At 32.7% G+C, this 14,270-nt stretch overlaps 3 protein-coding genes across 3 annotated transcripts in view; 2 read left to right on the top strand and 1 right to left on the bottom strand.

Moving 5' to 3' along the window:
* The window catches only part of LOC143915854 (uncharacterized), a 121,597-nt gene that overhangs the window by 87,767 nt on the left and 19,560 nt on the right, over positions 1–14,270 (top strand). The gene's annotated exons all lie outside the window — the stretch shown is intronic.
* Oatp74D (Organic anion transporting polypeptide 74D) overlaps positions 1–14,270 on the bottom strand; it is a 62,955-nt gene that overhangs the window by 45,723 nt on the left and 2,962 nt on the right. The window lies entirely within an intron of this gene.
* On the top strand, positions 8,117–10,661 carry LOC143915104 (zinc finger MYM-type protein 1-like). Its single transcript, XM_077435535.1, has 2 exons — positions 8,117–8,317; positions 8,388–10,661. Exon 2 carries the CDS (start codon positions 8,431–8,433, stop codon positions 10,609–10,611), a length of 2,181 nt encoding a protein of 726 aa, XP_077291661.1. The 5' UTR covers positions 8,117–8,317; positions 8,388–8,430; the 3' UTR covers positions 10,612–10,661.

Raw genomic sequence — 14,270 nt, 5'->3', positions numbered from 1 at the left:
ACAAACAAGGTTCAAGCGAATTCCTTCAATGGACCAAAAAAAAAAAAAAAGTCATTACTTATGAATTAGTAAATATAATCAACTAACAGAATGCAACGTGATTTAGTGTACTTTAAGACTCAATAAATAAAATCGACCGTGGTTGTTTATCGAAGTTCTCTATAAAATGATTATACGTTTATTCAGCTAGACTTATAAATAATAAATCACAAGTCAAACCAAAGTATATGCTAATGATATTAAATTATTTCACGGCGAGAAACTGAAACAAAAATCGAATCTGTCTGAATCGCATTTTTATTTTTATAACGTCCAACGATAAATACATGTAAATGTGTTTTGAAAAAAAGCAAGTCAAATTTCAAACACAAAAGCATACATTCGTACACAAATAATACAAACTGATGACGTGAAAGTGTTAGTATTAAATTGCCTAATATGGAAAAGTATTTCTATGAAAACATTCAACAAGTTTTGACAGTATAGGTCGGTGTTGAGGTCAAACAGTAAACAATACAAAGTGAAATGTGATGATTATAAGATCACAATTTGAGGTTATCTATTGTGTTTTTCTTGAACAGAAATGTTCAAATCAACACATTAATAGGTTATAAATATCAACCGATAAAATATTCATTACATAAATTGTTACATCCGTAAAGAGAAGACATTTCATTAAAACTTTTAATTTTTTGTTCATAGTTATACAATACTTGGTTCTGGTCAGTTTTTACGTACGTTTATCTGAGATTAAGTTTTATATAATTACATTATTTCAATCATGTTAAAATAAAATGAAACAAATGCTAAAAACAAATGAATGTTTCATATAAAATTTTGAATAGAATACATTTATTTGATTAAATTGAATAAACATTACATCACAGCGTATTGCTTAGAATAGTTAAATTTAAAAAAAACTGCCTACTTAAATGTCAGATTATTCTAGAAAAAAAAACGCATTGAACGGAAAAAAGCGATGTCTCTTGAAAGTCGACAAATCAAACAGGATAAACAAGTCGATTTTAGAAAATAGATCACTGATTTAAAAAATCGAGGTTACACGGAGTGTTGTCGCCGTATTACAATTTCAGATTAACCCTATAAACGACAGGGTGTCTCGATTAAATTTATCGCTTCATAAATAAGACATGCGATCGCATATTTATGAGTTGAAGACAGGACGAAGGGGGAGGGAGAGAATCTACAATGATACTTTAAAATTCCATACAGAGCAGGGGGCAAGAAGGAATAGGCAATGGGAAGTTAATGGATTCGGTTCGAAATTTGAATTAAGCTACTGACGCAAAAGAATTTTAAATAGATAAAGAAGAGCATTTGAATAGTTCTGGCGGTGCAAATTTTAATCATAATTTAGCACGATCGGTAACGGTTAGTTTGAAGGAATATAACAATCATGATTGACATGACGAGTTGGGAAATTTATACGACAGGATGTCATTTTGTCCTGTAAAATACATTTAACCTTCTGACTGCTGTCCAGAGACGGTAATCACAATAGTCGCAATGTAACGTCGCATTTGCATCCGAGAAGTTAACGAAACGGAAAATTCAATAAAAGAATTCGTCGACATCAAAACCAAATGGTGTAAATGGAGCATTCTAAAAACACGACGAAACAAGGAAAAAATCCCAAAATAAAATATTTGCGATAGATAAAAAAACACTGCTACAAAGAAACTGCAAAACGCCAACTATACATACACAATAAATAATAAATCATCGAAACCTTATTTATAAAATATGCGTGGGGTTGGTTGAGGTAAACTTTTATGCATTTAAAAAGTATAAATAAAACATACGAATCGCCTTTCAAATAAATATTATAGAAAAAAAAATCTTTTGAAATCTCCCGGGGACGCATCTGCATTTTTATAATATGCAACTTTTGATATATGCAAACGTCACCCATTGCAGTTTAGGCAAGAGTGCACCTTTCTAAAAGAATCATATTATACCTTTTGACGTCGTCTTCGCTTCGAATAGCGCTTTGAATATTAAATCGCATGTGACGCGCTACAAAAGAGAAATATGCATTTATGAAATTTAAATTTGAGCACGAAATACATATATACATGAATGTGAAAAAAAAACACATCGAATGTGGCAATAACAAATAGGCGAATTCAGTATGTTGAAAAATTGCCAAATTATAATCGGTCCCCCATAATGCACAATTTAAATTTCTAATGTAAACTCCGACATGGTAAGCAGATACGGTCGGATCTATCTGCACTCAATATTAATGAGAACTAAAATTTGCGTACCGAGGCACCATTTCTTACAAATTTACAAGTTTGACAAACAACTTACAGTTATTCACGAACCTACATACATATGTATAATATGTATGTAGCTAAGTATACTTTTTATTGTAGATAGGGAAACGTCAAGTTCCATCAGTCGTATATACATATGTATGTATGTACATAAAGCTAGTCACATGCCAAGATCTAACGATCATAAATCAAAAGGCGAGTTTATTTCCATGTCCATACTAACAATGTATATAGTATCAAGATAATATAAGAAATTAATATGTCATTTAAAATATTTAAACCAAGAATTTTATATACTATATACATATGTATGTATGTATGTTACAGTCAAGTATTCACTCCGGTTCTTTCATGAACATATGTACATTTGTACTAGTTTTTTCATACACGAACTAAAACCAATAGGTTTTAGTTTAAGTGTAGTCAAAATCTATCTTCAAATACTTTTAGCCGTCAAAACCTTAGAGATTTCATATTTTATTACATACATACATATAAATATCACATAAATTACCTTGAAAGGAAAAACCTGAATTATTCCAGCATCTACAAACTAAAAATTCGATACAAATTTTTAAAAATTACATCGTATCGATAAGAATTTCAGTAACCAATTCTTATTTTCAGTTCGATAGGACTAACGGTGTTCAAAAAATGCCCAAAATACACAGACAAATATACTAACATACACACACAGAAACATAGTAAAAGACAGACACAGATACACACACACATAAATTTTTTCTAAATCATGAAAACGTGATCTGTTATCGATTCTGAGTTCGAATCAGTCATAGATAAAGTAAAAATACAATACATACAATATCTTTGCACTGAGCCATCGATATATGCCATGACAGGAATCACCCCAAGGCAACACACGGTTTGATTATTTTTGTACATCAGTACTAACAATTTTTCAAACATGACGTTATATAATACAAAAGAATACAACAGATACATCTCCATCAACATTTTTTTTAAACAAAGCAAATTTGCGGGAAATAAAAAAATTAAAAAGCATTTTAAAAGATTCAACAAATTTGGGATGCTAATAACTCAAATTCGCGAGAAGCTGCGGGGGAGGATACCGATTTATTGGATTCGTCAACAACAATTAAGCTAGAAAAATCGGAAAATTTTATAGGAGACGGTGGATCTGCGTTTTAATAACCACAAGAGCATATTTATATTTGCAGCTTATTTGGCCGGGACTTGAACCCACGATCTCTCTACCAGTGAACTACGCTGTAGATTTCAAAACGCCAAGTATTCAAATATAAAATACTATGGAATCCGCATTATGACGTTGCTATGATTCTCGCTATAGGATTATATTAAAAATGGGACAAGGATGGGACAAACGAGTGAGAATACTTAAACTTACGCCTAATAGTTTGTGCATGAACAAACTAGTTCATTTTTTAATTTGTTATTTTGTTGAAAAGTTGTTATTTTGTGTATAAGTACTATAACTGGCCAGATTGGTTCGTGTATGAACAAATTAGTATTTTCATGAATGAACGAAATATACATTTGGAATTTAATACATATATGGTATACGGGATACATCCCAAATATGAACCGTACAGAAAACTGCCCAAATATTGGTCAGCAAATGCCTTTTTTTACGAGATTTGGGCAATTTTGAGCAATATTTGCGCAGTTTTCTGTACGGCAATTTTACTGCGCAATGAATTTTCGTAGCGGCGGTTATCCTGTTAGCGATTCACATGTGGAATGTAATTACCGAACCGTAACATATACATGATGGTAACTTATAATTAGCTTTGCTGTTTTAGAATTCTCGTAACAATTTATATTAGAAGCATCTGCCCGCTGAGCTATTATTGGTGGTTTTGGAAGGCAATTGATAATTGACAATAGGTCGGTTAAATAATTGATTTATCTCGGTCACCCGCATGGAACAAATGTGAATTAGTCAATACGTTAAAAAAATCACACACACACATTTTTTCTAGATCATGAAAACGTGATCAGTGCTCGATACAGAGTTCGAATCAGTCAAAATCTCGAGTTCGAATTTTCGCATGACTACAAAACTTCATCTATAGTTACTACGTACATATGTAGATAAAGTACATATATGAATTCGATGCCTCCAACAAAAAAAACTCCTATTTAAACTGAAGCAATGGCAAAGTTATAGAAAATTCATGCGCGAACGTATATGCACCGTTCAATCGCATGTGAGAACGTTCGTGAGTGCACTCGTATGTTTGTGTCCTAACGCTAGCCGAACATAACGAATCGATAAAAAGCCTAAACTTTGTATTAATTCATTTTGCGAACACAAATATCCTCTTATAGGTATGTATATCTGAGTTCGGTGAGCTAACCATTAAGCCATCGTCGAATTTTCCACGTCGAAAGCCACGCCATATAAAAAGTACGTAATAATGATTTTATTTAGCAAGGTTTTGAACCATTTTTTTTCCATATTAAACAATTAAATATATAAACTAAATTAATTATATTTTAAAGGAATTTAAAAAAAATTACGACGACGATAGAAAAATATGATCAAATATTTGCGTTCGATCAAACACATTTTCTTGAATGTGCTCGATCGATTCCGGTTCCGGATTCCTGTTGCATTTCCGGATCTCGATTCCGATTTCAGTTCTGGATTTTGATTCCTTTTTCAATTCTGGTTCCGGATTCCTATTTCAATTCCGATTCCCGATACCATTTTCCGATTTCGATTTCATTTCCGATTCCCGATTTTGATTTCTATTCCGGTTACTTTTAATATTATTTTTTATTGAATAATTTTATGTTCCATAATAATTGTATGCACATGCGATGATATTCAAATCTATCTAATCACTAGTATTGTTATATTCCTTATAATAAAGGAGAACCAAACTATTAATTGTACACTGAACAAATATCTTCGCAAATAATATAATATATTTTATATACATATAACGATTTTTCCTAATCCTCATCAGTGTTTATTGTATTTGGCATCTAAGAAAATTTTAATTTTAATTTTAATCGTTTTAAGTTCAGTGAACCTTTCCATGTGCATGTGTACATATTATGTATGTACATTAGTGCAAATAAACTCAAAAACATTAATTGAAAATCAGAATTTCAGTATACTACCTATACATTTTTCTAGATATGATGAAAATAAATATAATTAATTTTTATGCAATTAATGAATCCTTTTGGACAATCAAAATGTGCCTATCTAAATATTATATTATATGTATGTATACCAGAGTTCAACAACCGACATTTCTTAAGTAAGAGTTGATTTTTATTAAATACATTTCATCACACGTCGCCGACGAGCACGCAATAAAATGCCATAAGAAAACGTTAAACATTAGCCAATTATGTATAAATAAATACACGATTTTATTATATTTTGTCGAAGCAAAACGACCCGATTGAGAAATATGCCAACATTTTGAGATAACACGTCTGAAATTCACAAATTACATAGATATGTAGATTACAAATTTAAATAAAACATCGTGCAAACTTTTTCATATGTCATAGTCGATTTAGATTTATAAAATTAAATTTAGAAAAATTGCCTTCCAAGTCCAATGTAGTTAAGTCCAGGGGTGTACTTAAGCCGGCTAGCTCCAGCTCGCGCGAGTCAATTGAAAAGATTTTTGAAAATCGGCGAATCTTTTGTTGAACTCCAGTAAAAAATATACTTTATATTTCATCAGTCTAATAAAAACAAACTAAATCGGATACCGTAGCATAATCAGCTTGCAGCTAATGTCCCAAATACAAATATTTTAACAAAATGTAATTTTAGTCGAATCCATTATCGAATATTTGTACCATTTCAAACCAAAAATAGATTTTAATTCAAAACCTGTTCAAATTTCAGTTTCCATCGACAAGTTTTTATTTTTTAATGGCCAAATGACGCAATTTTTTTTTTCTTCAAAAAAATGGGTATTGGTTGTTATCAATTTAGCAGAAAACACCCCTGGTTATGTCCATATTAAACGACACAGCTGTTTGCAATGGGAGGAAAAATACGCGATACCCATTCGTCAGCTAAAATGTTCTGACTAAAAAGAATGTATTATGTATTATGAGGTTTGCGTACATCGAATCGTACGTGGCACGTGTTTTTTGTAGATAGTTTTGCAAACGCAAAAAAACACTGACATGCGTAGTGTGTGCCATCGTAATCTTCCCAAAACTCTCCCCCTGGAGTGTTGTCGGTGATATTTATCCTTTTATTGACAGGTTTGACAATAACCGATAACGGTGATTTACATATTTGAAGAAATATAGGAGAAATTTGTGGAAATAATAAGATTGTGCGAATCAACAATGACCTGAAGAAATGCCCATCCCCAGCTAGAAATTACAAGCACGTCCATGCCGTACGATTCCTTAAATTAAATAAAACTTTTTGACTAACAAGAATCGAGATTTAGAGTTTGCCTAATATAAAACTACTGAAATGAAATATAAATACATTTAAAAAAATAAATAAAATAAAAACTGAAACGTATGTGATCCCAAAGTTAAAGCAAGGTTAAACAAATACATCGAGAACCAATGATCAATTTAAAACAATGTATTTATACAGGAATGACGTTTGATTTACCTTTGTTCTGAGAATGAAAAATATATATGTCTAAACTTATCTGTCAATTGTAAAATACAAGAAGAATCGATTTAATATGTCATTTGTAACCATTCACTATCCACTGCTGGATGAAGGCCTCTCCAACACGCTTACACTCGTCTCTGTTTTGCGCAAGTCATCCATCTCACCCCACACATTTTCCTAATTTCGTCTACTCGTCTTCCTTGCGGTCTTCCTTTTATCCATTTATGTTCCCTCGGGTACCATTCTAGCACTTATTTTGCCCACCTTTCATCCAAACTTCTAGCTAAATTCTCATATGTACCTACACACGTATGTAAGTAGGTACATTACATTAGTAAGTAGGAATTAGTAAATCAAAAATTAAGTTGAAAATAAAAATCAAACATGTTTATAAAATATATGTACATATGTACATATGTATAAGAAAAAAGGCACTCTTGGTTTAGGTGCATTTTGTAGATAGATATTTTCAGAAAAGGTAATAAATTTAATGAACATTGCTTTAAAGATAAAGGAAAACTATAGGTGAAACGAATCGGTTAATTGATTGTATAAGAATTTCTTAAATAAAAACTATAATGTAGCCAAGCCGCGTTTAAAATTATTATAATTGAGGGTCCGAAAAATAAATAATGAATATTTTAAAAGTCTCAGTAAAATACTACATATACGTTACAGCAATGTGAAGAATACCGCGGACATAATTCTCAAAAAAAAAACGTTTTCTATTTTATTACATGCAAACTATGGACGATTAGAACAATGTCTGAGCTACTAAGCCACTACTAGACGATATATATATATATATATATATATATATATATATATATATATATATATATATATATATATATATATATATATCAGTGGCGTGCGGTCCATGGATGCGGTGGATGCGGCGCATCCCCTATAACTTTAAAAAGCCAAGAGTATTTTTAATAAATATTTGAATTTCGCTTCGATGTATTCTTAGTGATGTACGTGATTATGATGTAGTATATGATATATATTTCACATATCACGTGTTTTTTGTTACATGATGCATTATATAGGATCTTTTGATAATTTTTATTAAGGATTCGCATAGGCCGCATTCGCATAGGCCGGCCACAGGCGAGTGACGCTGGCGAGTAGACGCTGAGTGAAGTGCGCGCGCGTCATGGATTCGGAGTCGCGACCGATCCCATTTGCGCATGCGCACTATGAGGCTGTCATATTCGCGCGGACGCGTTGACACTTGTTTAACCTCTACGGTGGATTCGGTTTCTCTGTTTGCTTATCTATTGAGTTTCACTTGGAAGCCGCTGTTGATCGATATTTCCGCACGCTACGCCCCAAGTTATTTATCAAAAAGCTAGCCGATTCATTTCTTTAGACGAAGTTAATCATTTATACTGTAAGTTGGTTATTTTTTACTTTTGAATTAAGTTTTCATTTAAATTAGTTTCGTCTAACTTTATTTTTAGTTTACTGTTCCACTACTTACGAGTTTTCATTATTGCCTTTAATATGGATATCGAAAATAACAATGAGAGTGGACTTGTCGTCGAGATCAATAATAATTGCAATTGTTTAATTGAAAATGTGCTGAAAAGAAGATTTGCTTCTCTCCCATTTAATGAAAAGGAGATTATTGTTAAGAGCCCCAAACCCACACCAATATTAAATATTCAGTCTAAAACAAAAACATTTAAAAGGTATTTTAACACAGAAACATACGAAAAAATTTCATGGATTTGTGGATGTGCTCACTTAACGAAATTATTCTGTTGGCCATGTATTTTATTTTCTCAAGAAGTGAATGTCTGGAGTAAATTTGGATTTTCTGACCTAAACAATTTAAGTAAATCGCGCAAGAGACATGAATGTTCTCAAGCTCACATATGTTCTGCTGCTCAATTTAAAAAATTTGGAAAGGGACCTCGTATAGAAAATTTTTTAAGTGCTCAATTTAAAGCAAATATTGAAATGCACAACAAAGAAGTTACTGCAAATAGATACATTTTGTCGAAATTAATAAGCGCGATCTGTTTTTTAGCAAAACAAGAACAACCTTTACGAGGACATTTTGAGCACCAGGAATCGGAAAATAGAGGGAATTATATTGAATTGCTGTATCTGTTGAGTGAATCAGACATAAAATTGAAAACTCATTTAGATAACTCTACGGTGTTTACTGGACTATCGAACCATATACAAAATGACTTGGTATCCGCAATATCAAAAGTCTTGCTAGATGAGATTAAAACTGAAATACGTGCATCAAAATTTGTTTCCATAATTGTGGACGAATCTACAGATATCAGTCGCAAAGCTCAGCTATCTACTATTTTTAGATATGTAGATGAAAATAATGAAATTCAGGAGAGATTTGTTGGATTTGTCGATGTTAGTCCCAATAGAACAGCTAATGCTCTTTTTCAGCACATACGTGAGACCTTGGAAGAATTTGGTTGTTTGGACAAATTAATTGCACAAACGTACGATGGAGCGGCTGTAATGTCCGGGGAGCATAATGGAGTGCAACGAAAAATTCGAGATATTTGTCCTAATTCTTTATTTGTCCATTGTTACGCTCACAGATTGAATTTAGTTTTGTCGCAATCTGTTAAACATATATCCGGATGCAAACGTTTTTTCAGCCGTATGTTGTCATTTTCAACTTTTTTTTGTAAGTCTTCAAGAAGAATTTCCCTTCTCGATTGTCAAATAAAAAAACGATTTCCCACTGCTGCCCCTACACGATGGAACTACAATAGCAAAATTTTAAATATGATATTAGAATATCAAACAGAATTAATGGAAATATTTAATCAAATAATTAATGACGAAGACGAATGGGATACTGATGCTGTCATAAATGCTGAAGTCCTTCATCGTTATTTAAAAGAGTTTGAATTCAATTTCAATTTGCATTTATTTTCTGCAATATTTAATTCGGCAGATTTTTTATTTGAAATTTTACAAAAAAAAACCTTTGACATATCGTATTGCGTAAGTGAAATTAAAAAATTTGTAAAATATTTAGATAACAAAAAAGACGATTTTGATTCATTGTGGAACAAAGTAATAACTAAAAATTTTAATAGAAAAAGAAAATATGCTGAATGTGAAGAAGATGTGAAAACAACGTATAAACTTCACTATTCTGAAATTTTAGAAACTCTTTCAGTAAATACAACCAATCGATTTCGAGATATCGAAAATTTAAAATTTCTCGAATTTTTTAACGTCAAAAAATTTAAAGAATATGAAAATAATTTTCCAGATTTCCTATTTAAATCACTCCACCTAACTTATGGAAAATACTTTGATTTTATGAAATTAAAAAGCGAATTAATTTACATGTACTCAACGCAAGATTTTCATTTGAAATCTATAAATGACGTAAAGGAATTAATTGTGAAAGATGATCTAATAGACGTTTTGGAACAAGTATTTAGTTTAATACAATTAATTTGTACGATACCTTCCACGAGCGCATCGGCTGAACGATCATTTTCGACTATGAAAAGAATTAAAACGTTCACCAGAAGTAGTCAAAGTGAAGAAAGACTCTCTGGTCTTGCTTTAATTGCAATCGAAAAGAAAATAATGTCAAATTTAAAAAACAATAAAAAATTCTATGATGCGGTTATCGATGAATTTTGTAAAAAGGAACGAAGAATAAAATTAAATTTTAAAAAATAAATTGGTCGGTTTTTTTTTTCAAACAAGGGACAGCATCCCTTGTTTGAAAAGTCACCGCCCGCCACTGATATATATATGTATATATATATATATATATATATATATATATATATATATATATATATATATATATATATATCCACATCAAAATTGCAAATAATAATGGAAAGTTAGTTCTGAAAGATAGGCGCAAACCGGGAAAGCACAAACGCCAATCGCATAAAATTTCATAACAACAAAACCTCGATAATGTCGAGCACACACGTTTGCAAGAAGAACATGAATACAACAAAACGACGCTGGATAAAGAGAAAGTGAATGATGTGCAAACGCGGTCAACACGAGCTTCTGAATGACACTCCATATGTCAAAATGTAACGTGCGAGATGAACAAAAAATATGTGTACGGTTAAAATAATAAAATAGCCACGCAAAAAAACATTAAGAATATTGTCAAAAGAGAAAAAGTGAAAATTTTACTTGAAAGATTTTAAACAAGGAAGAACCATACCAACGCGACGAATAGCAAGTCTCAGAAATCTTACTTCTATCCAAATAAAATTAAATGTCGCGATCAATATACATAAGTGTTGCGCATGCCATTTATACTAAAGGTACTAAAAGGTACATTTATACTATAATGTGTGATATCAATAGATTTATCGAAACCTTTTTTCATTCATCTTTTAAACGCGAAGCCGTCGTGATGACTCGTCCTATGTACCATCCCGGAGTCCGAGTCCGCAGATTGGCGAGAGAATGATTATGATTATAAGAAATATAAGAAATCGCTTCACACTTCCTTCCGTTTACTCTGTTGGCGTATGCGGAAACAAAAACATTGTCACTCAGCGGCGTGGGTCTATGGCCTCATACAACCATATGATAGATTCGGCTAATATTATTAGTATCAATCATTGCATTAAAAACTCAGTCCGTATTATATGTACATATATGTAGTCTATTCTGCTGGTTATGTATTATATAACCAGTAGAATAGACTAGTGGTTAGCATATAATGCTTTGAACAAAGTGGTCACGGGTTCAAATCTCACTGGTTTCTGCTGGCCAGATTAGATTTGTGACTCCAGGTCGATCGTTTTCTATCAGAGTTTGCCAATTTATCTGATTTCCATTGAAACGGTTCCAACAAATTGGCAACCTTACCCATTTTCTCGCAACATCTCGAGTTTTCAGCAATCTCGAATTTCGCTGAATTGTATAAAATTGCTGATAATTTACACATTTGACCATAGATGTCTCTGTGGATGTCAATTGATATGTAAAATACTAATAATACTTATATCAAATGTACAATGTTTCTAGCCAGGAAGGCGCATTGGGATTACCTGTTAGGCCTTCCTGGTATAAATTAAAAAAATATATATGTACATATTTCACTTCAATAGTCTTTACAATAGACAAACTCCATATCACGATTCCTATTGGTCGAAAAACTTTCTAATGGACCTCACGATTCTTAAAGCGAAAACACACTGTGGTACGTTTTTTTTAGATACTTTAAAACATGCTTAAAGAAAGCAGCACCCCTAGCCCATATACATGGTAAACAGTCCCAAAAATCACCCCCTAGAGTGTTTTTTTTGTTTGTACTTGCAAGTGCAAGTATACCCGAATTCGGTTTGGGGAGCACCCACTGTTTAAGGCAAGGACACGTGACGTCTTATACCACTCGGTGTGTTTTTGCCCTTAATGGCCAGAAAATCTTAGGCCGACCAGTTGAAATAGCGAATTTATATCCCTGCTGCCAACACTAACATAACGGTCAAGATCTGTCTATCTAATTCAAAAAACTTCGAAATCAGAGTAAAATTTATCAATAAATTAAAACAACAAAGAAGAATGTGATTTTATTATACATACGAGATATTTTCTAAGAAATCCTTGAAGAAAATTGAATTGTAAAAAAAGAGAAAGATGTGCGTAGAAATTGCGTAGGAGTATCCTACTTTACAGCTGACCTTTAAGACGATAATTCAACATGGAAAATAATAATTATGTAAATTTTGTTTTAGATGTAGCATTACTATTTCAGAGGATGTAATGTTATTTCTGAGATATGAAGATATGATATGAATTCACATTTAATTTCGACCCAGTTTCGATTCGTTAAACTTACGCTCGCCGTTAATTACAAACGATTTACAACAGAGCAATCTTCCAAGTGTGTCGATCGATGTCACTGTCGATAGTGAGAAATAAGCAACGGATATATCTAGGTATGTTTGTATATACTTACTTATGTATAATTCCATAAAGAAAAAATCGAATGCTGAAGTAAGTGGTAGGAGAGGATGGCGACAGTGCGCGAATGTGCGAAGAGGGTCAATGCCGAATCGGGTCGACAAACCTCAAAAAACACACTCAAAAGTGGAGAAAGTGGCCCAGGCTGAAGAGTTTACGGCGACGAGAGACTTGCAAAAATGACCAACAGCCGACCACACAATGCCGACCGCGAATTTAGGACAAAAGTGGAGAATACTTTCACGCGAGAAGGTACCAAGTCGGAGAGCTGCGAGCCTCGTCCACTTGCAACCCCGTTAGCCGAAGACGTACCTTGGATTAATATATGCCCAATAATTCGTATGTTGTGAAAGTGTCTTGTGCACCTACCTACCTACCTTTCTTGTGACAAAGACTACAAAAGAAAGACAATCGAATACTAGAGAGGTAAACTGATCTTGAAATTTTACCTGTACCTGATAAAGACGTATTTTAAAAAATCTACTGAGCGGGTTTTAAATGTAAATAAGAAACAATTACGTTAAAATTTAAACAATATTAGCGACCAATAATTGTAAATCTATATACATACATACATATATAAAAAAATCAATGTTTGTCTGTTTGTCTGTCTTTCACGTATGCGTTCCTATACCATTCAACCGATTGCGATGAAACTTACAGGAGTTATTGTGTGTATGTCCGCGATGGTTTCTGCAAAAATAATCGCCCAAAAACGGGAATGAGTAGCATTACAACGCAATAATTTCAAATGTTTTGGCGTCGCCACCTGCGTTGTTAGGGTAAAATAAACAAACAATTGAATAATTTCAAATGTGTTCGCCGCCTGCGTTTTTCCGCATTTTTCCGCTGGATAAGTCAGATTACCACGACTTTAACTCGGGAACGGAAAATGCATGCGTTATTGTGGCATTGCAACGCATGCCGGGTTCAGCTAGTATAATATATATTATACATTGGGGGCATTTATGAAGACTTTTTTCGTGGAAAGTAAATACGTGACATTTTACTAGTGCAAATCATTATCATTGGGTTCGGTGATTACATCCCAAATGTGAATCGCTACCAGGATAACCACCGCTACGAAAATCGCGCGCGCCGTCGGGTCTCCTGTCGCACGAAAATTCGTCGTACAGGAAAATTGACGTACAGAAAACTGCCTAAATATTGCACAGCAAATGCTTTTTTTTACGAGATTTTTATTATTTATCTTATCATTTATGTAGTTTTCAATACATACATATATGCTTCACTCAATGTTTTCAATATAATAACCGCTTAAACATGGATATTCTATAGTCGATCCGATGTAGCGTGAGACGAGAACCGAGCATGCTGTCGCAGTCGTGTAATGTGTTGTAACATCGAAAGGACGTGAAATAATTTCTTTATTT

This window comes from Arctopsyche grandis, chromosome 8 (genome assembly GCF_051622035.1).
Source record: "Arctopsyche grandis isolate Sample6627 chromosome 8, ASM5162203v2, whole genome shotgun sequence".
Lineage (NCBI taxonomy): Eukaryota > Metazoa > Arthropoda > Insecta > Trichoptera > Hydropsychidae > Arctopsyche > Arctopsyche grandis.
The sequence above is the reverse complement of the archived record's forward strand: the minus strand, read 5'-3'. Positions and strand labels throughout refer to the sequence as shown.